This window comes from Oryza glaberrima, chromosome 2, assembly GCF_000147395.1.
Source record: "Oryza glaberrima chromosome 2, OglaRS2, whole genome shotgun sequence".
Classification (NCBI taxonomy): Eukaryota; Viridiplantae; Streptophyta; class Magnoliopsida; order Poales; family Poaceae; genus Oryza; species Oryza glaberrima.
The window spans coordinates 30,841,509-30,865,688 of record NC_068327.1 but is presented as its reverse complement, the minus strand read 5'-3'; the positions used below and the strand labels follow the sequence as shown (position 1 = coordinate 30,865,688).

Here is a 24,180-nt window from a genome sequence, read left to right as displayed (position 1 = left end):
ACTTCTGAAAAGAACAAAAGGGATGGATGGTTTGTGTATTGACAGCCGAGGAGACCAAACGGTGATAGAGAAAACAAGCTTCACAGAGCTGCAAGTATCTTCCTGTTTGAACGGAGTCGCTCAGATCGCAGCCTCACAGTGAATCTGTCGCTACATGTATGTATGAGTTGGTTTATTGAGTATTTGAGTTTAACACAGTAACGGTAAAATGACAATATTTATTGTATTTTTTCGCATAAAACCGTTGTACATAAATATACTGTATTAGACAATATTTACTGTAGCAAATGGTAAACCATATATACTCAGTAGTCCCTTCGTTTCGTGTTATAAGATGTTTTGATTTTTTTCAAAGTTAAATTCTTTTACGTTTGATCAAGTTTATAAAAAAAGTAACAATATTTTCAATACCAAACAAACAAACTAAAATATATTTAATGTTATGTTTAATGAACTAATTTGGTATTATAAAAGTTGTTATATTTCTCAATAAACTTAGTTAAACTCACAAAAAATTAACTTAGAAAAAAAATCAATGTGATTTATGATATGAAACAGAGCAACTTTCATATAGAAACTTTTTGTTTTTGCAAAAAACGCACAGTTTAGTAGTTTAAAAAGCGTGCGCGCGGAAAACGAGATTGGGGAGTTGGGAACTCCCAGCAAAGAACACAGCCTATACTTAAAAAAAGAACATCACATCCAATAGTAGGTTGGTTTTCTGTGGGACGGAGGAGTAGTGAGTTAGGCGCATAATCATACCATCTAGTAGTAGCCATCTGGTTACACAAGAGTTTCTACTAATAAACATATAAATATTTAAACTTTGTACACTTATAAATTCTATAATAAACAAGTGTTCGATTGTTTTATTTGATTATTCTATTATTGCGAAACATAAATATTGGAATAATACGGGCAGAGGATAGCCCAACGAAAAAAATAGCCCGATTTTTTTTTTTTGCCCGGCGAAGATTTAGATTTGATCAGTTCATAATGATCTAGAGGCAAAATTTGTTATTCCAAAAACTAGTTGAAAATTAATCTAACATCAGTGCTAATTAATTTTCGTCTTCAGCGTAGCGGTAAAGAAATCCAAATTCAAAACTGAAACCGCCCCCTCAGAATAGGAAAAACCAAGAAAGGCACGTACTACTACTGAAACTTGTTCACTCGGCAGCCGGCACCGAAGCCAACAGGCGGAGCAAAAATGGCGATCGCGATCTCTCAGGAGGCGTTCGACGCCATGGTGCGGGAGAACATGGAGGACCTCGGCATGGACGCCGACGAGGCCCTCGCCGACGCCGTCGACGCCCTCACCCTCCAAGGTGCCGACCTCTCCGGTAATCACCCACCAACTCCTCCTCCTCTCCATCCCCCTCCAGATCCGCATCTCCCCGATCTTCGCATACCCTCGCCTGATCGAGTCTCTCTCCTCCCGTTGCCTCCTAACCAGGGATCATCAAGCGCGTGCCTGGAGAGGCCGCCGCGGCGGAGGTGAGCCCGGTGATGCGGGTGCTGGACGAGGTGAAGGCCTCTTCTGCCAGTGACAGTGACAGTGGCGGCAGGTCCGAGGAGGATGCTGAGAGGTTGACCTCTTTGCTCGACGAGTTGCGCGAGCTGTGCTCCGGCGATGGGTTGGAGAATGCGGCGGTCGCTGCTCGGAATGGCGGCGTGGAGGCGCTCGTCGCCCTGTGCGCGTCGGCTGGGGTTAAGCAGGAGAGACTACTTGCCTCGGGCTTGAAGGCGCTAAGCTCCTTGCTCCGCGGTAAGTTGATGTTATTACCTCTGAGATATGAGGATGTGTTCTGTTTTGGTTATGCTATTATTAGTTTCTTACTTCTTACTGTTGTAAGCTTAAGTTTTTTGTTGTGATTAGAAATTCTGTTGAACTAATACTATTAGCATAGAGGCAGTAGAAATTCAGACTTGTTTCTGCTGGTCATAAATTTCTTATAACATGCAAGTGTGAGAATGTGTTGGAATGGTGTGTTGTAGTAAGAAATCAGGTACAGACTGATTCATACAAAATTCATACAATTGTGAAGGTAGACTCACCATCCAATTGCTAGGTTCAAATGGCATTAAGTCAAAATAATGGACTGGTCCCATTCCTTGATCTGTCAGCGCACATGCAACATAAACTTGTCAAGAGTACTGTACTTCCATGTCCGTTGCAGTGTCTTGCATTCATTTTCATAATATTCTCGATAAGAAGAAGCATCTCTGCTCTCTCCCTGACATTTGAGGTAACAATTCAATCTGTAGATGTTGGAAGCACTGAAAAGTTCAGGCAAAGCGAAGGGCCCCAAGTTGTCATGGGTATTTTGAAAGGAGGTTCAGAAAGTTCAGATATACTGGAAGGTGGCTTTAGGGTTGTGGCTTCAGCATCTGCAGGCAATGAAGTTGTTAAAGAGTGCTTTATGGACCTGAAGGTTGATGAACTCATTTTTCAAGTTATGGGGGAGAAATCAAATAGCAATGTGCAAAGCTTGTATGATGCCATACGTGTTCTATTGACACCTGATGACAATCGTGTGGTGGCTTCTCAAGTATGTCCTATATGCTTGTGTAATTGTGTGAATATTTGGTCCAGTTTTGCATTAGCAAGTGGACCTATTTGCACTTTATTATGAAACTTTAGTTGTCAACTCTCCGTAATCTATGGTTTTTGGTAGTATTAAAGTATTAAACATTATGATGTGCTAGAGTTATGTTTATAGAAAAAGAGTCATATTTGTGATTGTGCATGCAAGTTAGTTTACATACATGAGGGAAGATGTAGATATGGAATTAAATTGAGTTATAATATGCACAGCACATGTAGTGGAAATATCCAGAGAACCTTTATTGTAATAATTGACAATCTAGCCATTTGAAACTTTTTAAGTGAATGGAATTTGGACATAGGAGATGACATTGACCAACATTTGTGATGCAGGTATATGGATATTCTCGGAGGTTCGCAGAAACTGGGATTGCAGCAGTTCTTGTCAATGCACTACGTGAGAAAGTTGCCCCTTCCAGCTTACCATCAGCTTGTGCGGCTCTGAAGGCAATTGCTGTCAATGTAAGAGAAAACTATGGTTATACTGGAATTCAAAAGTTTATTTTGAACTACTATAGATATTTCTTATGCCATTAATTCAATATCATCTGGCAAAAAGAATATGAATTGCTGCTGCTGCAATTGCATATGGTTAACATTTATGGTAAGCAACACTTTGAAAAGTACGGTGCCCTTTATAATCAACTTCCCACCACCATCTTGCTCTTGCTATTTTTTCTCATGCTTTTGATCCCTGTTGTACTTGCAACAAGATGTCTTTACCTGGTGGAACTGTTGTCAATGTCCTTAACCAAAAACAAGCTGCAAGCTATACTCTTATGACTTATGAGCTGCCTCAGGATAACTTTACTAAATTCTTGTGTTACCTTAGGATGAAATATGCAGATCCATATCTGAAAATGGTGGGATTGATGTGCTTCTTCGCTGTATTGATGAGGCTAGTGAACAAAAGAACAAAGTTATAGCAAAATCTTGCTGCTCTCTGCTGTCCAAGGTCTGTAGTATGGTACACAAATGCATCAATCCTGTAACAGAGGAAATCCTACATTGATGAATCATACTTACAGACCATTCTTTCTGCTTGAAGCTGGCTGGAAGTGATGCAAACAAGACTACTATCATTGAACGAGGTGGTTTTGATAAGTTCTTGAAGTTGACATCGAGATTTTCTGAAGACCCACCAATAATACAAGAGGTACTGCCACATTGCATATAAATGAGAAATACTGAAGCATCTATGTGCGCTAACTTTTACAAGCTAAATGAATGTGTAGGTAATGTCTATGGTGACTATCCTTACGCTGCGGTCACCAGAAAATGCAGCTCGTGCAATGGGAGCAGGGTATGGCACTTTGGCTATACAGGCAATGCAAAAGTTCCCTTCTTCTGCTCAAACTCAGAAGCAAGCCTGCCTTATGATCCGTAATCTTGTCGTCAGAAACCCTGAAAACCGGTATGCTGTACAATCCACAAGCACTACTGTCTGCTGGCATGACCTATTCAGAATTAAGGCATTTACAGTTCGATAGTAACATGCTTCTAGTATCAGAATGTTGACTTATGTGCTGCCATTGTAGGACGATCTTGCTTAATGATGGTGTGGAGAAGCTTATTAGGAAAACCAAGATGATGCACGGGAGCTGCAAAGATGCTGCCACATCTGCCTTGAGGGATCTAGGCGTGGACAACTACAATGCATAGACAGGGAAATGAATTTACTGTGGGTAAATTTTGGCAATCTGAGGATGTTTTGGGGGAATTAATGGTGTGTTTGGGTTGATAGGATTTTGGCTATGCTTGTGCGTGGTCTCAATTTTGTGGAATTAGTGGTGTGTTGGGTTGCTGCCCCTGCAAACTGCTTCAGCTATGAATTTGTGGAACAATAGTTCAGTAACACGAGGCGTTGAAAAGAATTGCACGTATCTGAGGCTCTGAGTTCTTCAACTGATACGAGCCTACAAGCATGTCCAGATCAAATTTCAGGTTCTACCGCGAGATGACCCGCCTCGCATGCTTGGCTCATTGGCTGTTTGCTAGACCAAAGCTATTTAGCTATGATTATTGTGATTGATGAAACTCCGGAGGTAATGAGTTGTAACGCGAACAAAACTAAAAAGGCTATCCATAACAAGAGCACACACCACACAGCAAAAGGCAAAGTTAAGCGAACCACACGCGAGAACACTTGCCAACAATGTTTCGTTAACAGGATTGGTCATTCAAAAGGCCTTTCCAAGAGTTTGACAATTCAATCCGCCAGACATTTCCTACGATAGCATTGTGGCAAACTCTATACTGCAAAACATAAGGCTTGGTGTCCAAAAGACCAAAACTATTTTCAACCATGGGAGTTGTTTCTGTTATGCAAAAACTCTCTCATCCATCACCTTCTGTTATGCAAAAACTGCATAACTCTCTCATCCATCACCTTCTGTTATGCAAAAACTCTCTCATCCATCACCTGAAAGCATAAAAATGGAGTCAGTATATTGAAACAACACAAACTTCGAAGGAATAGTGGCTGTGGGCTGTAAGAGCAACCTGAACTCTATTTTTTCACCAGGCAGCACCAGTATGTGTCATGAAGAGAACTACAAAACGTTGAACTTAAGCCGATCAGTTATTCTCCTGCAGAAAAACAAAACAAACTATCATCCAAATGACACATCCTCTACCGATGTTATGCCAAAGATCCAAACAAAAGATTCCAAATGGTGAATGTGGTATCAGAAGAGTACTTCATCGATCTTCTCTGAACCTCCTGATGGTTGGAACATCCTAGAAAATGCTTTCCGCTCCTGATCCCGTCTGTCAGCAATCTGCGATAATGTCGGTGACAGATCAATAACATCTTCAATGAAGGAACATCCATTAGTCCAAAGATTCATGAACTCAATGGACTAACCTTCTTTTTTGCAGCAGCCAGCTCCCGCTTAATTCCTCCTAGATTTATGAACACAAAATATATAAACTTCCAATGAAGAAACTTAATAGCCAATTGAGTGGGCAAGGAACAAACCATCGTTTGGCTCCAACTGCAGAGCATGCTTGAAGCTCTCAACTGCAGCATCAATATCATTGAGTGCGATGCGTGCCTGCAAATCCCAGTATCATGTTAAACTGCGTTAAATCTGGAAATTTGAACTCACTATGAAGGCACTAAGAACAAATCCTCCCAGCAACAACAAAAACAAGAATTGCAGATAATATTTTATCAAGTAAAACAGGATTATATGTAGATTGTAGTGCTGCATTGCTAATGCATACAAAAGTATGCAAATGTGGCTTTTTAAGCACAGCCTCATGCACAACAACTCCACAAATTAAGATTTTGCTATCTCAGGTAATATGACACCCAACAGTAACAGTGTAACACTAACCTGTCCTTGACGGAAAAAAGCTTTTGGGTTTCCCTCCCCTTCACGCAATGCAAAGTCTGCATCTAGTAAAGCACCTTTCAAATCTCCCAACTTCAGCTTGCAAGCCTGAACAAGTCATAAGTGGATTCAATATTTACAGCAGAGGCTAAAATTTACAGGAAATGTAATAACATTAGATGCAATTCAGAAAGCACTAATGAATAATGTCTCATCAGTATAATTTCTCATATTTATTACGAAAGGGAAGAAACTTGTGAATTATGATTTGTCATGCAACAAGTGGTTAGTTGTGGGACTTACAGAACTATTTGTGAGTATAATTGACTTTGTCTTCCGTAGTGCTGAGCTCTTCTCTGCACATCAATAAGCTGTTAGAATCAGCTAGTACGATATGCCTCGGTCTATAAGTATCAAATGATAAAATTAACAAAATTGAAGACTGATAGGAAAAGAAAAAAAAATACCTACCTTCATCTATCTCTTCTTTCTCCCAGCAAAGATCTAAGTATCTCATAGCTTTTCTGTACTTTTTGAGGGCTGTCTTGTAATCTTTTTTCTGCACAGTGAAGAAACTTCAGTTACAAGCTCCGGACATGAGCATCATCCGGTACTATATAACATACGATGATGCAACTAACATTCTAACAATGCAAGACATAATGCTGCAGTGAGAATTTCCTCATATGACCTAAAGAAAATTTCCAAAGGATGCTAAAGGAAGTGCATACCTTGAAATATTCATTTCCAAAAGATTTTGCAGAGTCAACAGCAGTCATCCACCAAGAAATTTCTGCAGGTTTTTCTTCGAGATCATTTGGCCAATCAGGATACATGTCACCATCACTGAAAAAGTTCACAACTCCATCACTGGCACCTTCTGGTAGTTCTCCGCAATCAACAATAACAATATCAGTAATTGGACGGTCAGATTCTCCAACAGAAACATGTTCCATTGAGCGAACCACCCCCATTCCTTTTATAACCCTTCCAAAAACAACATGTTTCCCATCAAGGTGTGGTGTTCGGGTTGTAGTGATGAAAAACTGAGATCCATTTGTATCGGGACCAGCATTAGCCATTGATAACATCCCTTTCCTCTCATGCTTCAGGACAAAATTTTCATCCTCAAAATTCAATCCATATATTGACTCTCCCCCAGTTCCATCACCAGCGGTAATATCCCCACCTTGCACCATAAAACCTTTGACAATCCGGTGAATACATGAACCCTGGAGGAGTAAAAACACCAAAAGAAAAAAAAAGATTGGTTGACGCAGTCAGTAAAACCTTTTTGGAAGTTAAAGATCCGATGATTCACAATGGTAAAAAAGAAAGGAAAACTATTGTGAACATTAAGAAATAATGTAACAAAGGCTAATCATGGTCTTTCTTTCAGCAAAGAATGGATGGCCATTGTAACCTTTCAAGGTTAAGAATGATGCTAACTCTGTCCAATTAGCATCATAGCCACAACAGTTAAGTGGAAGGATAGCCAACATCTAGAGTCCCCACCACTACAAAATAAAGTAGAGAACCACAGATTACGCAGTTGGATCCCTGTCGCCCCCCCCCCCCCCCCCCCCCAACAGTCAAGTAGGACTTTTCACTATTACTGCACTTAGTGTTTCCTTGCCATCATCATTCCAACTGACGACTAAAGAACCTAAGCTTAGCTTTTAAATACCAAGCCTCACTTAAAAATGTTGACCATATTGAACCAGATCCGCATATGATTCTCTTACAGCCATATAGTTTGTCCTTGGATTACTTCCCAAATAATAGATACTACACAAACCTTGGTCCACCTAGTGCAGACAGATGCTGCTTTAAGGCTAATCTACAATCGGAATAGTATCATGTCCACCTAGTGCAGACATAACTGTGAGAAAGTATTCTTATCATGTCCAACTTTTTGAACCCTGGCACATGGTCGAAATTATCAAAAGAGTTGAGTCTTGTGCGTGTGCGTGCGCATTTCAGGCTAAACATGGCAGTGCTCTGCTTAAGCATTTCAGGAATATGTAGTACATTGTAACATTGCCAACAATAAAGCCACAGAAAGTAAAGGCATGCAAATTTGAAAAGAAAAAAAAAACTAAGGTGCTTTATGTTTCAGCGTGTACATCATAAGATCAGATAAGAAAGTAGGTAGGCCACCATGCAAGTGAGTAGTGAGATGACGTCAAAACTAAAGGAGGGCCATAGGACCATAATTTGAGTACCGGGACCAGTTGTAGGCAGTGGCACATGAAGCACATCACTATCACTAGTACTAAAGCAAAGATAAGCCATATGGATTAAAAGCAGTTAACACTAACTGGAACGATACAAAGTACTAGCGCCAAACATGAGAACTAACAATAGGCACACACCGTAACAATGTCAGCGAAAGCAAAGTTGTCGAATCAAAACAAAAGGCCTGCGAGGACTTGGAATGGCGTTGTTACAGAAGGGGACAAATCAAAGCTAAAGCTGAAACAACCAATTGCAACGTGCAGACACCTGAAAATACTATTTCCATCGACCAAATGGACCATGCAAACGGATTTGTGTTGGATTTGGGGATCAACTTGCTCAGCAGTAAATGTGCTGCAAGTGTGCAAATGTTCACCGCGAGGTTTGTGCGGAAATTGCGCTAAGTAACAAAGTTAAAATGGCAGCGGTACTGAATAAAAATCTATGGAACGCGATAGTTACTGAATCATGCGAACCTCTGTGAGCACACAACCAAATCATAATCGTCAGGTGGAAATCGCACTAGTACGCAAACAGCATCAAATTCATCTGCGAAACCACACAATCCCCAACTCGGATAGCTTAAACACCCCCCAACTACGATCAATCGCACCGCAGCCGGCATCCTCTCACGCGTCGACCCTCCAAGGCTGCAACCAGGAAAAACTACGGGTAGCACACGGACCGCCAAACCAGGACAAACCTTGTAGTGAAGCGGCACGCCGGTGGCGGCGCTGACGCCCTTCTCGCCGGTGCAGAGCGCGCGGAAGTTCTCCGCCGTGCGAGGGGCCACGGAGGCGTAGAGCTCCACCACGATCCGCCCCTCCATATCCCCGCCGATGCTCACGTCGAGGTAGCACCTCGGGTTCCTCACCACCACCACCTCCGCCTCCTCCTCCTTCCCCGCAGCCACCGCCGCCGCCGCCGCGGCGGTGGTGGTGCCCTCCCCACCGCCCTCCATCGCTGCTGCTCTAAAACCCTAGAGGGCGACGCGCTTCTCGAGGTGGCGGCGTTGCCTCGTGTTCCGCTCACGGCGAGAGGAGGGAGAGGGGGAGGGGGAGGGAGAGAGTCGTGGCCTCGTGGGCTGTGTGTGTCGTTGCGGGACGGCGCCTGTGTGTACTGTGGGATGGGGGAGGGGCGGTGCGGTTGATTACTCGATTCAAATAAGGAGGGAGGGGGACAGCAGAGGGGGCGGAGGGGGACCTCTGTGTGGGCGTGAGAGCATCTTCAACTAGAATTTCTCCTACGGTGGTAACCGCATGGTTACTGGGTTTACCGCAGGGTACGGTAATATAAATATTGCAGTAACCTCCTTAAATTCAAATAAATTTAAAAAATAATTTGAATTTTTGATAAATTTTGCACGGTTTTTCATGGTTTTTTGCGGTTACTGCGGTAACCGTGCTTACCGCCGGGGCGCGGTAACCCCAGCACCGGCGGTTTGGGAAACCCTGTCTCCAACAGCCTCTCCAAATCGAACTCTATAAACACCTATATAACCAACTTTCCATCTAATTTGGCTATTCAAACTAGCTACTCGCTCCAACAGCCTCTCCATCTATCATCCCCATTATAAGTATTTGACAAATGGGACCCATTTGTCATCCTTCGCTACATCTTTCTTCTTCCTCCTCATGTACTACTGTCTCCTCCCCACGCCCTCTACCTCGAATGCGGCGATGGCAACTGCGCAGAGGCTCACAACGACGGCAGAGGCTCGCGGCGACGACGACGACCTCAGCAATGGGGAGGGGGTAGAGATGGAGTGGAGGCAGCGGCTGTCGCGGCGGGCGACGACGACAACCTCAGCACGTACCTCGACACTGGCACCTTGCCTGCCACCGCCACTAGACCCCGACGACGTCTTCAACAGCCGCGGGAGCAGCGGCGGCGGCGGAGCGGTGCTTGGAGCTCATCTGCGAGAGGGTGCGGCTTAAGAGGATAGCGCGCTCCGGCGGCATCGGTGCGGAGACAAGACAGCGAGAGAGACGCGCACGCCGTGGAGCTGAGCAGCAGAGGAGAGCGGAGCACTAGCAGAAGTGAGAGAGACGTTCGGGGTGGCTAGCTACTTAGCAGAGGCTACGGCACGGAGGACGGCGGCGGACGATGGCGCGGAGGATAGCGGCGGCTATGGCTGGCTACGGCGTGGAGGACGGTGGAGGTCACGGCAGGCGACGGCGCCGAGAGCTTGGAGAACTGCGTTGTCGAGCCGATGCGAGAGAGGAGCCGGAGAGGAGATGGGAGGAGGAATGTGTGTAGGGCCCACGGTTGCCTAGTGATTTTTGGCTGACCAAATTTGGCTAGTGGAGGAAGGGTTTTGGCCAGTTGGAAATGTTATTGGAGCACGTTTTTTTATTATAATGGCTAAAATTTAGCTTGAAGAGTGAAATGGAGAAGCTGTTGGAGATGCTATGATGAGATGAATAGCAATGTAGGAGTAGTATGTCGTGTTATTGACTTGTGTTGGTTGGTTCATTGGTTGGATAGATGTTTGCTGCTTTCTGGGAGAGCTGGGAAGTGGGCCATGTTTGTCAGCTTATGAGAATTGAGAATAGAGTGAACAAGAACTGTTCAAAATCCACTATCACACAACCTCAGTTTTTAAGCATGTGTTAGATTGGGTCGAGGTGTTTGGTTTGGGGTTACGTGGGATGGTTAACAAGGAGAATATTTCTCTAAGATCCGGATTGGCTTCACACATTAAAAATTGAGGGGCCCGGACCAATCCAACCCAATTCCTCTCAACTCGTTGACATGGGTCACAGACTCTTCCATCCCTCATATCTAACCGATAATGTAACCATCATATTCTAAAAAAATAGGGTACTTATCTCACCCCCAAATCAAACACAAGAGATATCAACAATCTAATGCACAAATTTTATCACAAATTTTCTAAACTATATAGAATTATTTTAAATAAAAAATTCCATATACTCCTAAACTATATGAAAAATTTCAAGTACATCCTAAACTTTGATTAAAAAGTTTTTTTTAACTAAAACTAAATGAAAGTTTTTTTTAACAAATCCCTCCATCCTAAAATATATATTTGCTGGTTATGTATCCCAACAAACACTTATCCATATATAAATATTATATAGTTAGAAATTACTATATTTTAGGATGAAGTTAGCAATATAAGTTTCACATTTTAAATCATGGTTTGATTGCACATGTTACATCGTCCTTTTGAGAACGAGGATGGAGGTAGTAACTTTCCTTTGGGCATGTTATTTTTACAATATTTGAGATGCTATTTTGATCTGTTTTATTAGATCAAGATATGATAGTAAAAAAAATCAATATTGGAAAAAACGTTTCTAAAGACAATTTTAATATGCAATTGTTATATATACAGATTAAACTTATTTTCTTATACCAATGAGATGAACAAAGGCGATGCTACAGTGAACCAAATATGGATTAATTCTCTAGCTGATGAATAAATCTGGCAACTGAAATCCAACCCTTTACGGTCTCATCTTTTCACTTATGCTTATACTTATTAACCAAAATTTAAATTTTTAACCTTAAATTTGAAGCCGATTTTAAGTTTTTTTCATCGACGTTTATTTTTTTAGCCTTTGCTTTTACATCGCTAAGAATACATATATAAAAGTTTTATTTACAAATTATTTTTCGTTTGCAAATATACCATTTGGCTTATTCCGCAGATAAGTCAAACGGTGAGGCTCTTAATCCAAAATAGAAGGATATGCGAGCAAACGGAAAGATATAGATTTTTTAATATTAGATGGAAAGATCAGTACAGATACTGCAGCTGTCACCTTTTCTGCTGCGTCGCTGTACATCTGTAGCACACAGCAACATATACCCCGTTAGTATCCCATAATGAAAATCAATGCTGGAGCGCATCTGCAATAGTGTTCTTCCATGCAGAGCATATCTCAAGCAACAAATTGCAGCCCGCGTAATAGCGTGACAGGTAAATCATGAAAAGAAAAGGGAAAGGAAAAGGAAAAGCTATTAACACCAACTAGTGGCTGCTAGCTAAGAACTGAAATCTAACGACAGCGACAATGTATATATATTACGCAAGAATGCAAGATAGCGCAAGATCATACTTAGAACGCTGCAAAAGACGCATCATAATTAAGATAGCAACAAAGTGCATATATGATTATCGCATAAGGAGTGCCAATAGCGATGGGATAATTAAACGGCACATAGATCTCAAAGTTTAGTCAAGATCCTAGCGAACAGTACAAGCGGAACATCGCATCATGCAGCCACAAGGATGATAAATCAGGTTAACTGATCTCGCTTCCAACGCAAGATTATATTATTGCAGTCTGGGTTTGGGAATAACACAAGCGTTTCTCCCCTGGATGCCGCAACGACTCCAACCAGATCTGCAAGGATGCTTTTTTTTTCCTTTCAGTTACTTCCATGCACCACAAGGCAGCCTGCAAATTGTAGAGTTGAAGAAAAATCGAAATGAACAAAATACTGAAGGGCAAATACAAGTAATCAAACGTAGTTGAGTACACCCCCAGGCAAGAATTCAAATTCCATCCTTCTTCTCAAACCAATCAGAGAACCAAATGTGGCTTAACTACATTTGCCAAGTATTAGGACATGAAACAAAGTATAGCTTAATTAAGAAAAAGAAAATAAGCAATTAGAGAACCAAATGTGGCTTAACTACATTTGCCAAGTATTAGGACATGCGGAATGAAATAAAATAGTATAGCTTAAGGAAGAGAAAAAAAAGCATTTATCAAATGTGTATTAAGTATACATGTATCTTTTAAAAAAAAAGGTACACATATCTGGATTTATAAGAAAATAAGAATTAGCAAAAGGCCATAGCTCGGTCTCAAACAATACCCAGAAAAACACGACACACAATTTGTATCCATGTATACAAAATAAAGTTTAATAATAATATAAATGGATTATCTTGCCTGTTGATAATATGATAATACATCTAAGGATTAAAGTCACCAATCACATCCTTAAAATCCATTAAACCAAATAATCATATGACCAATATTCCTGAAACTTGAATTGGAATTTAACTTCAGCACATAAACAAAGTGATCAGAAACTCACCCTAATTTCAGGGATACATCCGAGCCATCATCATTATCCTGCGACTGTGAACTTCCAGAATGCAATGCAGTCATCACAGATTCAGAAGACTGTCCTTCTTCGGTAACAAAATTTTCAGTATCAACAACTTGCTTCTCAGCTGGTGATATCTGGGATACCTGTATTCAGTACCAAGAAAACGAATGTGTTCAGATGGACTGGTCTTAAGTCCTCAACAAACCAAGAGCTTACAGAAGTAAAATTTATACCTGGTTTCTGAGTTGCATGTTCTCCTCTGCCAGCTGTGAACTCTGCAGTGCAACAGAGAGTATGCAACACATAATTATAATGTTCTCTTATTTCAATTGGTAAGGGTTTGAATAAAAACAAGCAGGCACAAGAACATTTTGGATGCGGTAGAATCTATTGTAGATTCTTTTTTTAACTATAAGATTGCATTTCCCAAGAAATGGTACTGTTTGATCAGTTTCCAACACAGCAAGAAACATCTACAATACTTAAATGTATGTAAATGGGCAAATGGTAAATGATGCAGGACAGAAAAACTAAAGTACAATTTCCATTTAAATTAGTTATTTTATCCAATGGGTACCCTCTAATTTGATCTTCAAGATAGTCAAAATCAATGTTTCAATTTGGGGGAAGAAGGGACATGACTTAAAACGCCAATATAATTTGGTAAAATTGAAACAATAAGGACTAGAAGAAATTGTTTTTAATCGCTAAGGACTTCTCCGGCATGAACAAAACCCCCAGACTTCCAAGGGTTGGGCAGGGAATTTAGTTCAAAATTCCGACTCATCCATGGGGAAAAGGCCAGGGTGGTGATGATTTAGTAAATTTGCTTGAACAGATGCATGTGCCATCTTGCAAGAAAAGGCAGAAGGTGGCAGCATATATTAGTCATGCAAGATGCAACAGTAAAATTATAAGTGATTTCACTCTGTATTGGAGAGAACTATAAATCAACTTTTTACACAGTGATGTATTGGAAAGAATGAACTACAAATAAGCCAGCAACGGATACTTGTATGCAACACAGTCTTCTTTAAAGGTTCTACTTTTGCAAGAAAAAACAAATTATATGTTGCCAAGCTACATTGATGATTCAGGGTTAATCTAGCAACAGGTGGTACCTTCCGCTGGAGTTCACTGATCTGCTCCATAAATTGTTGATCCTGCAAAATCATATAGCAATCAATAAGTTGCTCATAGTACGAGCTACGTGATGAGTCTGGGTGATGATCACCAAACCTTTGTCAGCATCACCCTGTGCAGACCAGCTTCCAGGTTCTTCTCTAGCTGCTGGAGTTCATTAATGCTCAATCCCTCAAGCTCCTCACCTCTCATTTGTCTACAATTTGTTCATGTACCAATGATATACATTTGAGAATAAATGCCTCAAGAATAAAGGATCTGAGAACAAATGCCTCAAGTATAACATTTTTTTTTAAAAAAAAAGGTTAAAAGAACTGACCTAAGCCGGAGACTAGCTTCCGCAAGTTGCTCATTCAAATGTGCATACTTGCTATGTTCTAACTGAAAAGAAAAGATTGAACTGTTAGTATTAACTATCTGCATAAGTAGCATTTAGAAAATATATCTGCATAAGTTTAAGGCGCCTATTACATCATGCCTGAGCACTAATTACTACTAACAGTACTAAATTTGAGTTCATGATCCATGAAAAAACAGAATTAGTATTGTGCTATAGTGTACCAATTCCAGGGAATTTTTCTCAAGATACAATAGAAAAAGATAGAGAACTATATTATTTAATAATGTTAATTTATAGTGTATCACCAAAATTATGAGGAAGTGAGAGATGTAAATTGTTTCTGCAAGTATTAATTTTTTTAAAAAAAATCCAGCAACAAAAAATTAAAACAAATAATTTACATATTTAACACACAACCAACAAAACAGACATCATTAGAGCATACTGAGAACTTTGAAAGGATCCACATATGCGATTGTTTTTTTAAGTTTAATTTGTAAAATTTTAGGGTACAGAAATAAGATCATAATGCTACCAGATGTGAAAACCTAAATATGAATATTTTGCTATTGTGCCACCCTAAGGCCATGGACATAAAATGACCCATTTTGAACCATTATCTAATACTACTATATGTAGTTAGGCAACATTAAGATGCAATATATATGAAGAACAGTATTTACTATTAACACAGTATGATAAGATGATTCACATACATTCAAGTCGAGCGAAGGCTGTTCTGCTTTCCCCAGATTATTAGAATGTGTGTTGTACTTGTCAATGATTTCATTCATACTGTCCAACAGAAGGCATCATCAATACCACAGTAGGCCACAGACCATCAGATAAAACGAAAATAGAACATAAATTATACATGAATGTTCATAATTATAAAGGCACGGGCCAAGTAGACTACAAGTCTATAACATTGCAGGAGTAATCTTGAGAAATGAAAGTGGTTTTCCCTGGTCAAATTAACACGGGTAAGTTGATATTGACAGACATATAGGAATTAAGCACTGAAAAAGAAAACAGTAAGAAAATCAGATATTATGGCATCCAAATGTAGAAGAAAGGATCGATACATTGTCCAACTGTAGAACAAATAATCAAGACAAATGTTAGTTTATAAATAGTAACTTCTTAGATAAACCAAGCCTTGCAGCTCCAAAATTGAATTAATATTATAGAGTGTGATTTTTTATTGATAGAAGCACGATTTATGGATTCTACCAGTACTCACTACCAGGTAAAATGAACATATTTAAATGCTACCAAGGCTGAATGATTGTCCACATATAACAGTACCAGCCATCCCAGTTTATTCTTTATCTTCTTCCAACACTTAACTCTAGTTTGTAGAAATGAACTAAAAATAAATTGTACCATGGATGAAATTAAGTTGTATATGTGCACATTTCTAAAAAAGTACATCAAGAGAAGTTGAATCCTTGCTTAAGTTGTGCTACTGACAACTGATGTAAAACCATAAAAAACATACTCCGTCCATTCTTTTATATATGATATGAACTAAACAAATTCATATGTAGAAGAGTAAAGGAAGTATCAGGTTATCTTATCTGAGATAATCTACATTCATCGAAGAAATGAAAAATGATGTACTTAAATTTACACAAAACAAATTGCAATTGTTTAACAAAATCCCTGTTTGAAGTAAAAGAAGTTAAGGTATTATAAATTGATGCAAATTAACAAACCTGAAATAATAATTAAGATACTTTCTCAGCAAAAGAGAATTCTAGCTAACACCATTTTTGTTTGTATATATATATATATATAGTGACGATGAAGTGATGGACAGGTACATGAAGATATAATAAGATATGTACTAGTACAACATTTCTTTTATTAAGACAAAGGAAACTTTTCGAAATGGATACATGCAAGATAAAGATCTATGAGTAAATTATTTCAGTTTGTTATCATGAGTAACAAATTAAAGGGCGAGTATATCATAAACAAACTCATATTGTACAGCCGCAAACAAGACTGAACAGCACGATGTAAATACATATAGCGATACAGCATAACAGTATAATACCTAATTAAGGCGCTGAAAAGGGATTGCAATGAGGAAAGCATTGTCCTCAAATAAGGCGAGATGGATATGACGAACGATACGTGTAGGAGACTACCATATTTCTCATCAAACAACAGCTCTGCAATGATTTAACACATTGCAAAAGAAAACAACAACAGGATATTTCTCATCAAACAACAGCTCTGCAATGATTTAACACATTGCAAAAGAAAACAACAACAGGATATTTCTCATCAAACAACAGTTCTGCAATGATTTAACACATTGCAAAAGAAAACAACAACAGGAAGCGAGGTTTTCCGTGCACAAAACACGAGACCCCCCATTGATCAGAGGGTAAAACGCGACGCATCAGCACATAAAATCACACGTACGACCGTAGGCTATCAGCAGAGCTAGCTAGCTTTATCACCAACACAGCACTACTGCGACACACACATCGATTAACTCCACGCGCACATAAACAGCAAATAACAGGAGTTGTCGTACGATATTTCCAGTAGGAATGGCCAAATAAGATGGGCTACTCATGCACCAAAAAAAGAACACCTCGAAAATAATCTGCAAAAGTACAGGTGCAGACTACATACACTACAGTAAATCCCCTACATCTAAAGGGGGCGAAAGTAACCACGAGTCGTTCTAAAACTGTATTGATTTTTCTGAACGGGTGGAAATGGTGAGATCCGTGCTACTAGTTAAAATATCCCGTGTTAAACCCTAGCCCAGGCGGATGGATCTTAGACATCGAAGTCAAAGGGAGACCGGGGGAGGAAACGCGCCTAGCTAGATCTATCGAAACGCGGGAGACGAAGCGGAGTCGAGAGATATCCAGGCGTGGGAGTAGAACAGCATACCTGGAGCTTGCGAAGTGGGATAGCTTCCCCGTGGAGGAGAAGACGATGAGCGCGACGTCGGCGTCGCAGAGCACGGAGAGCTCCTCGGCCTTCTTGAACAGGCCGCGCCGGCGCTTGGAGAAGGTGACCTGCCGCGCCGCCGCGCTCTCTATCCTCTTTATCTCCCGCCTCTCCCGCGCCATCGCCGCCGCGCGCGGATCGACCGAGACCGATCTCCTCCCCCTCCCCGCCGCCCCCCCGCCTGATCCTCCCCCACCGGCCAGGGAACGGAAGCCCTCCTCCTCGCCGCCGATCGAGACAAGTCACGGCGCGGCTACGGCTGGGATGGGAGAGAGGGCGTGCGTGGGTTGAGGAAAGGGGGGAAGGAGACGAGGCGGAGGGTGAGGTGAGGTGAGGCGAGGCGAGGCGCGGCGCGGCTGGTGTCTCGAGACGGGGACTTGCTCCTATTGGCAGGTCGACATAAATAAAGCGAGGGGGGCAACACCGCAACTGGCAAAGGCGAGGATGAATGGACGGGTGGACGGATAGCAACCCAACGAGAGAGCCCACACAGTTTTTCACCCATAAAAAACAGCAAAAATATACTAATCGCGGGATGAGAGGCACAGTGTCGGATGGCGAGGCCACGGGGCGGGCAGGCGGGCCGGCCCAAGTCATTGTTTATGCCAGAAGGAACCGTGAGCTGGGCCCCACCAAGCCTTACTCACAACCCAAAGAAAAATCTTAAAATAAACGGCGAAGCAGCTAGGCGATGGGGGATTGGGAGGCTATGGTCGGTAGGGGCATGGGGCGCTATGCGGGGAATGGCGGAGGATTGGGGAGGCTTCCGGAAAAGGAAAGGGTGGTGGCTTCGGGCGGCGCGGCCGGCCCAGAACAGTACTCCACTGGCTGTAGCAGCAGCAGGCGGCCGGCCGCGCGGTGATGGCGTGCCGCGTGCCCGCGTGCGTGCTGAACCAAGCAAAAGGACCGCGGAAAGGAGGGGGGATGGGCGGCTGGGCTGGGCGGGTAGAGGAGAGGAGAGGAGAGGAGAGGAGAGCACGGGCGCTGGGCGCCGTGTGGTGGCGGGTTTGTTTGTTGGGAAGGGACGAGGCCAGAGGGAAACGCAGCGGATTGGGGGGGTGGGGAGGTGGCACTGCCGCCTGTGCCTGCAGGCGGCCCGGATTCGCTGTTCCGACCACGGCGCTGTGGCGATCTTGTGTGCGCCGCGGGCGCGAGGCCGGTGGTGGTGTGTTGTTGGGTCGCCGGCCGACCTCTCTCTAGCGCTTTCCAGAGTTCGCGCCTTGCCTTATTCACATTTTCTCAGCGATCGGCTGTTTGCGCTGGCACTAATTGGCCGGCGTTCAGGTGCCTGCTTGAATTTCTTTAGGGCTTATTCAGAATAGAGGAGAAACACAGAAAAAATGAAGGATTTGGGTTCCTATGGATTGCTTTACTGTGGCGTTATTTGGATCACAGGAAAATGTTTGTAGGAAATACATAGGGAAATTTCCTACGCTAGCCATATCACTGGAAGATCATAGGAAGAAAAACATCCATGCTGACCTCTTTTTTCTCTCCCTTCGCGTGGGAACGAGGCAAATCATGCCATCAAGCAACTAAAGCACATTATTAGGTTGATTAATGTTGTTTAATTCACTAGTAGTATGTGATAATTTTGTAATAGTGCACCTATTTTCTTCTAAAGATTCCTATGTTTTTCCTTTACTCCATCCACACCTATTCACATGAAATTCCTATGTTTTCAAATCATCTGTTTTACACTTGCATTCCTATCCTATTCCTATATTTTTCCTATTCGTATATTTTTTTCAATTCTACATTCCGAATGAGCCCTTAGACTCGGCAGCAATCTGAAAGGACCTTTGTTATATTTTTCAGGTTAATTAATTATAGTTTGCAGTGAGAGCATATACAACAGCATACTATAAGCGAACTGTAAACACATATGTAGGAGATAAAAAGGAGGATAATGGTGGAAGTAAATCTATCACACCATACGCGGTTTGCCATCCAACTCGGTTACAGCATAATCAAATAAGTAAAAATAAATAAAGAGTAAATTGCACTTAACATCGGGTAGATTTATTTTGTTTTCCCTTTACACCCGGTTTCATATATACCTTCGCTTTGCACCGAGGGATGACAAATTAACTTTCACATCACACCACCTTCCATGCTTGGACTCAAACCAATGCACACGGCGTCATCCATATTGTCATCTATTGTTCATGTTGGCTAACATGTGTCCACTACTTAGCCAGACAAGGCGGCCTCCAATGACAAGACCGAGCAACAGGGTGGGGCACCGACCTGCATGTTCATCTTGAGGGTGTCGACGGGGAACATCGTTGTGTGCTTGATAACGCCGGCGAGCATGTAATACTAGAATCGGATGCCGTCATGGGTCGCGGCAACAACAAGCACCAGCTTGGGCGGATTTTACGCATGCTCCTCGCTGGGCAACAGCGGATAGGAGGCGGTCGGGTGTGCGGTACTCGGTGGCCATGGAAGTGGCTGCGCTAGGGTTAGGGTTTAGACTCGGGAGAGAGGGTGAATGAGGAGGAGGCAAGGAGGAAATAAAGGTGAGGGATTTGGAAAAGACGTCGCCATCTAGGAGGAGCAGAGGGGGGAGAAGGGGTGGAGGTCAAATCAATCTCAATACATCCTTGCCCTTGCTCTTGCTCTCAATGCAATGTGTGGAGAAAGCTGATAAGAGGTGGATAGAGATGGGGAAAAATAGAAGAGAGGAGGATAGAGGAAGAAGATGAACCTGACGAGTGAGTCCCACACGCAGATGGGGAAGAAGATGAAAAACATGACGGTGATGGCATGGTTTTAATTTTGTAAAATTTGTGTGGCATGACCTCGAATAGATGAATTATATTGACATTTATCTGAATATGCATATTTATAATGACGCCTATTAAATAAACCCTTAAAAGAATTTACTGTAAGTTACATGTCTTTATGGACAAATGCTGGAACGAGCAATAGCGGTTATATTCAATAAGATACAGAGACAATGAGCAACCATATGTTATGGTCCATAACACCATGTTCAAATGGTGTAGACATCCGTGTAAAAATGTTTATATTTTGGAGCGGATGGAGTAGCTATTCTTGGCTACCAATCTAGGTCAACTATTATATTTAAGATCAATATTAAGTTACAGAGTACCTAGACAACCAATCGAACTCCATATCGTTTGACTTTTGGTATATCCTCTTTAAGATTCGTGCATAGCCCCCTCCGTCAAATTGGACTCATTCCCCTCACCCCTCATCCTCCCCACGCCCATGGTAGCTGGGTGTACCTGCCTTACCGTTTTCCCCATCTCGTGTGACTCCACACCACAAGCTACCATCGAATAGTCGCTTCGTCTGCTCCCGCTGGCAACACTGATCCACTGCTCATGGTTGATTCCGTGGCTCGGTTGCCATCACCCCATCTGTATGTGTCCACCGTCTAGATATAATTCTTAACCTGAATTTAACGGGTCAACAATATCCTCTGACTCTCTAGTGTGTTGTTTCCTCCTTTCTAAAATAATTTCATTTCTCATCTATCAACGCATATCAATAAGAAAATTAAAATGCTCTCTCAACTTTATCAAATTACAATACGATTATTTTTCTACTCTATCTACTCTAAATGTATTTACCTCTCATTTTCATAAACTTCTCCAATGTAATGATTGATGAAAAATAAATTTACTCTGTGACTAATAAGAGCGACGAAAAATAAATATATTATGAAAAAGATATATTATTTAGCAAATTCAATAATTTATTAGTCTCCAGCAGTCAATGGCACGACACGACAGCCCACTCCTGCCCCAGTGCAGGCTTTCTCATGCTTTGGTTGTGTTTAGTTCGCGTGCTAAAATTTTTTTTATATATGGACACGCATTTAAAGTATTAAACAGACTAATAATAAAATACATTATAGATTCCGTCTGGAAACTGCGAGACGATTCTATTAAGCCTAATTAATCCGTTATTAGCAAATGTTTACGGTAGCATAACATTATCAAATCATGGCGTAATTAGGCTCAAAAGATTCGTCTCGCAATTTAAAGTCGGATTATACAATTGGTTTTTTTCATTTATATTTAATGCTTTATACGTATTTCTAAATATTTGATATTTGATGTGACGGAAAAAGTTAAAATTTTAAAGAAAAAAATTGGAATGCCTTCGACATGTTGCGGCCGTACGGCGAAGCCCTGCATGCAGGGGAATCGCGACGAAATGCCATACGCGCCTTTTTGCGGTTTGCTCAAGCCCAGCTCTGCCGCTAGGCTATAGCTTCCCTTATTGGGGGCCATGACTATGAGCCGAACTCCGACCATGAACCCATCAAGATCCATGCCCAAAAACGCGCAAAAGTTCACTGTGCATAAACAGGTCACGCGGTGTCAGGAAACAGGCGTGTCGACGGCTGAGACCCCAGGCCCCCAACCCGCACGCCATCCGCAAGCGGAAACGTCAGCCCTCGCGGCATCCAAAAGGCTACGAGGATTTTCGCCCACCGGCGGCAAACACGATCTCTCGCCCGCGGACGCCGAGCCAGCCGCGATCCACGGATCCAACCGATGCTGCGTGGATGCACGCAACTGCTGCCGCTTGATCGATGCGTCGTATAACAGCGTAATTAACGGCGTAACGCGCCGGGACGTACGGGCTCTCGCGCGCGGAAGACAGCCGTCTGTGTCCTTGTCCCGGCGAAACGCGCCGCACGGGAGCGAACAGCAGCGTGCACCGTGCAGTACAACGACGTACCCCGTGCCACGGGCAGGCGCCTAGGTGCAGCGGAGCTGTGTCCACTGTACTCGTACCCTGGATGCAGATGCAGCTAGCGCCTAGCGGCTCAAGGCTCGGCGACACAGCTTAGCTAGCGGTACGGGGGCACTGCTGCTGCTCGTGGCCTGTTTTGGTGTACAGTACAGTACAGGTACTACGAGCAGTCTTGTTTTGGTGTGCTACGTGGTACTGTACTCGCGTACGTGCTGCAAAACAAAGACAGGCTGGTTCTTCGTTCGTTCGTGAGGTACTCCTTTCGTATTATTTTTATTATTTTCTTATTTAAATGTTGTTTGTAGAAGTAAGAGACAAATGCATTACAGATAGAAAAAGTGAGAGATAATTGTATTGAGATTTGATAAAGTAAAAATATTTATTGATATGTATGAGATGTGTAAAAATTTAATTTATTTTAGAACAGAGGTAAGCACTTCCTCCTCAAAATAACAACTTATAGTAAAAGTTCTGGACAAACGCGGTTCTTTAAATTCATTCTCAAAAATTAATTCATTTTAAGGCGGATGATGTAAGCAGAGATTTTCAATGACGCAGAAAACGAGAACTATCATTAGCACGATTAATTAAGTAGTAGGAAGTAACCAAGCCGAGATGTTGTTGGACTCAGAACTCGATCTGAAATAGACAGGAGGAAGATAAGCCAGATAATATGAGGCACTATCGCCTTTAGAGCATCCTAGTAGATCCTCTATCCCATCTTCCATCTGAAATATAGCGCATGGGATGAGAAAATCCGGCTCCATCAGATGCGCCATCAGGGCCTCCAAAGATGGCGCATGCGCTATTTCGGAGAAAGAATCGGTATATTTAGAGTTTCTCTCTCCTAACGCCATCCCGCAACCGCCGCACCCATCTGGTTCTCCTGCCCCAATCCGGATCAAGGCATGGAGGAGCGAAGTTAGAGAGGATGCGCACCGCTGCACGCCATGCCGTCGTCATCGGCGAACTCCGTTCCGCCCCTGTCTCTGGCCAAATCCAGCCGCTCCCGTCGCTCTGCTGCTCACGCCGCCCCTCCGCTCCCGCTGCTCGCCGCTCCTCCACGCGGCCCTCCGCCCCTGCCGCCCTCCGCCCGCGCCGCCCTCTGCCCTCCGCCCCGTCGCCGGCGCCGCCCTCCGCCCCCGATCGCTCGTGGCGCCCCTCGCCCCTCCGCTCACGTTGCTCTGCCGCTGGAGAAGAGAGAAAGAGAAGAGAGCTCGAGAGGACGGGAGAAGAGAGAAGAAAAAGAAAGGTGAAAAAAGAAAAATAATATAAATATATGGTAGTTGAAAGATACTAATAAAATATAAGGGGATATGATATAGAGGATGTAATATAGATAATTTGTTGGAGTGAGGAGGAATATAAAGGAGGAATCTCTTTTGGATAATCATCCATATAGGTATATGGAGGATCAAATTTGGATGAACTATGTTCCACGTCAGAAGAGAAGACTACCTCGCGTCGTCCTTCCTTGGGGCGGCACAGGAGGTGACGACCCGGCCGCCCCTCTCCCTCCCCCCCATCCCCTCCGCCTCGCCGCCGCTCGAGCGGCCGCTGGCCGGCCGCAAGGACGGCGGCGGCAGGGCCCCTCGCCGACCTCTCACCGAGCGGGCAAGGGAGCCACCAGGTGGGACGGCGGTGACCGCCAGATCCAGGCCGCTCTGGCCGGATCTGGCGGGGCGGCGACTGGCGGCGGGGAG

General features: G+C 42.8%; 3 protein-coding genes across 5 annotated transcripts; 1 reads left to right on the top strand and 2 right to left on the bottom strand.

Moving 5' to 3' along the window:
- Nucleotides 1-1,151: 1,151 nt before the first annotated feature.
- On the top strand, nt 1,152-4,634 carry LOC127763887 (uncharacterized). The gene is made up of 8 exons (XM_052288688.1): nt 1,152-1,343; nt 1,457-1,768; nt 2,269-2,552; nt 2,942-3,070; nt 3,441-3,563; nt 3,657-3,764; nt 3,844-4,022; nt 4,147-4,634. The coding sequence occupies exons 1-8, from the start codon at nt 1,211-1,213 to the stop codon at nt 4,268-4,270; spliced, it is 1,392 nt and encodes a 463-aa protein (XP_052144648.1). The 5' UTR covers nt 1,152-1,210; the 3' UTR covers nt 4,271-4,634.
- Nucleotides 4,635-4,754: 120 nt separating this feature from the next.
- LOC127763888 (peptidyl-prolyl cis-trans isomerase CYP40-like) lies at nt 4,755-9,325 on the bottom strand. Of its 3 annotated transcripts, none has more exons than XM_052288691.1 (10): nt 8,888-9,325; nt 6,678-7,178; nt 6,418-6,505; nt 6,250-6,302; nt 5,950-6,054; nt 5,589-5,664; nt 5,475-5,512; nt 5,308-5,388; nt 5,111-5,197; nt 4,755-4,997 (listed from the first exon to the last, which is right to left on the bottom strand). In XM_052288691.1, exons 1-9 carry the CDS (start codon nt 9,143-9,145, stop codon nt 5,186-5,188), a joined length of 1,212 nt encoding a protein of 403 aa, XP_052144651.1. In that variant the 5' UTR covers nt 9,146-9,325; the 3' UTR covers nt 4,755-4,997; nt 5,111-5,185. The 3 variants fall into 3 exon arrangements, with proteins under 3 accessions (XP_052144651.1, XP_052144650.1, XP_052144649.1); XM_052288690.1 differs by having other exon boundaries at nt 4,755-4,956; XM_052288689.1 differs by having other exon boundaries at nt 4,755-5,030; nt 8,888-9,324.
- A 2,983-nt stretch (nt 9,326-12,308) lies between these two features.
- Nucleotides 12,309-18,159, bottom strand: LOC127763889 (MADS-box transcription factor 22). Its single transcript, XM_052288692.1, has 8 exons — nt 17,681-18,159; nt 15,478-15,556; nt 14,741-14,802; nt 14,518-14,617; nt 14,400-14,441; nt 13,512-13,553; nt 13,264-13,421; nt 12,309-12,614 (listed from the first exon to the last, which is right to left on the bottom strand). Exons 1-8 carry the CDS (start codon nt 17,860-17,862, stop codon nt 12,590-12,592), a joined length of 690 nt encoding a protein of 229 aa, XP_052144652.1. The 5' UTR covers nt 17,863-18,159; the 3' UTR covers nt 12,309-12,589.
- Nucleotides 18,160-24,180: the final 6,021 nt, after the last annotated feature.

What these genes read in the sequence shown, in the direction of transcription:
- LOC127763889 (XM_052288692.1), bottom strand. Translation starts at nt 17,862, where the DNA reads ATGGCGCGGGAGAGGCGGGAGATAAAGAGGATAGAGAGCGCGGCGGCG. An exon ending in AGCCTTCGCTCGACTTGAAT is followed by an intron (nt 14,803 to 15,477) that starts GTATGTGAATCA and finishes TTTTCTTTTCAG; the next exon opens with TTAGAACATAGCAAGTATGC. An exon ending in GAAGCTAGTCTCCGGCTTAG is followed by an intron (nt 14,618 to 14,740) that starts GTCAGTTCTTTT and finishes AACAAATTGTAG; the next exon opens with ACAAATGAGAGGTGAGGAGC.
- LOC127763888 (XM_052288691.1), bottom strand. Translation starts at nt 9,145, where the DNA reads ATGGAGGGCGGTGGGGAGGGCACCACCACCGCCGCGGCGGCGGCGGCG. An exon ending in TTGGAAATGAATATTTCAAG is followed by an intron (nt 6,506 to 6,677) that starts GTATGCACTTCC and finishes TTCACTGTGCAG; the next exon opens with AAAAAAGATTACAAGACAGC. An exon ending in CTTTTTTCCGTCAAGGACAG is followed by an intron (nt 5,665 to 5,949) that starts GTTAGTGTTACA and finishes TGGGATTTGCAG; the next exon opens with GCACGCATCGCACTCAATGA.
- LOC127763887 (XM_052288688.1), top strand. Translation starts at nt 1,211, where the DNA reads ATGGCGATCGCGATCTCTCAGGAGGCGTTCGACGCCATGGTGCGGGAG. An exon ending in TGAAGGCAATTGCTGTCAAT is followed by an intron (nt 3,071 to 3,440) that starts GTAAGAGAAAAC and finishes GTGTTACCTTAG; the next exon opens with GATGAAATATGCAGATCCAT. An exon ending in GTCAGAAACCCTGAAAACCG is followed by an intron (nt 4,023 to 4,146) that starts GTATGCTGTACA and finishes CTGCCATTGTAG; the next exon opens with GACGATCTTGCTTAATGATG.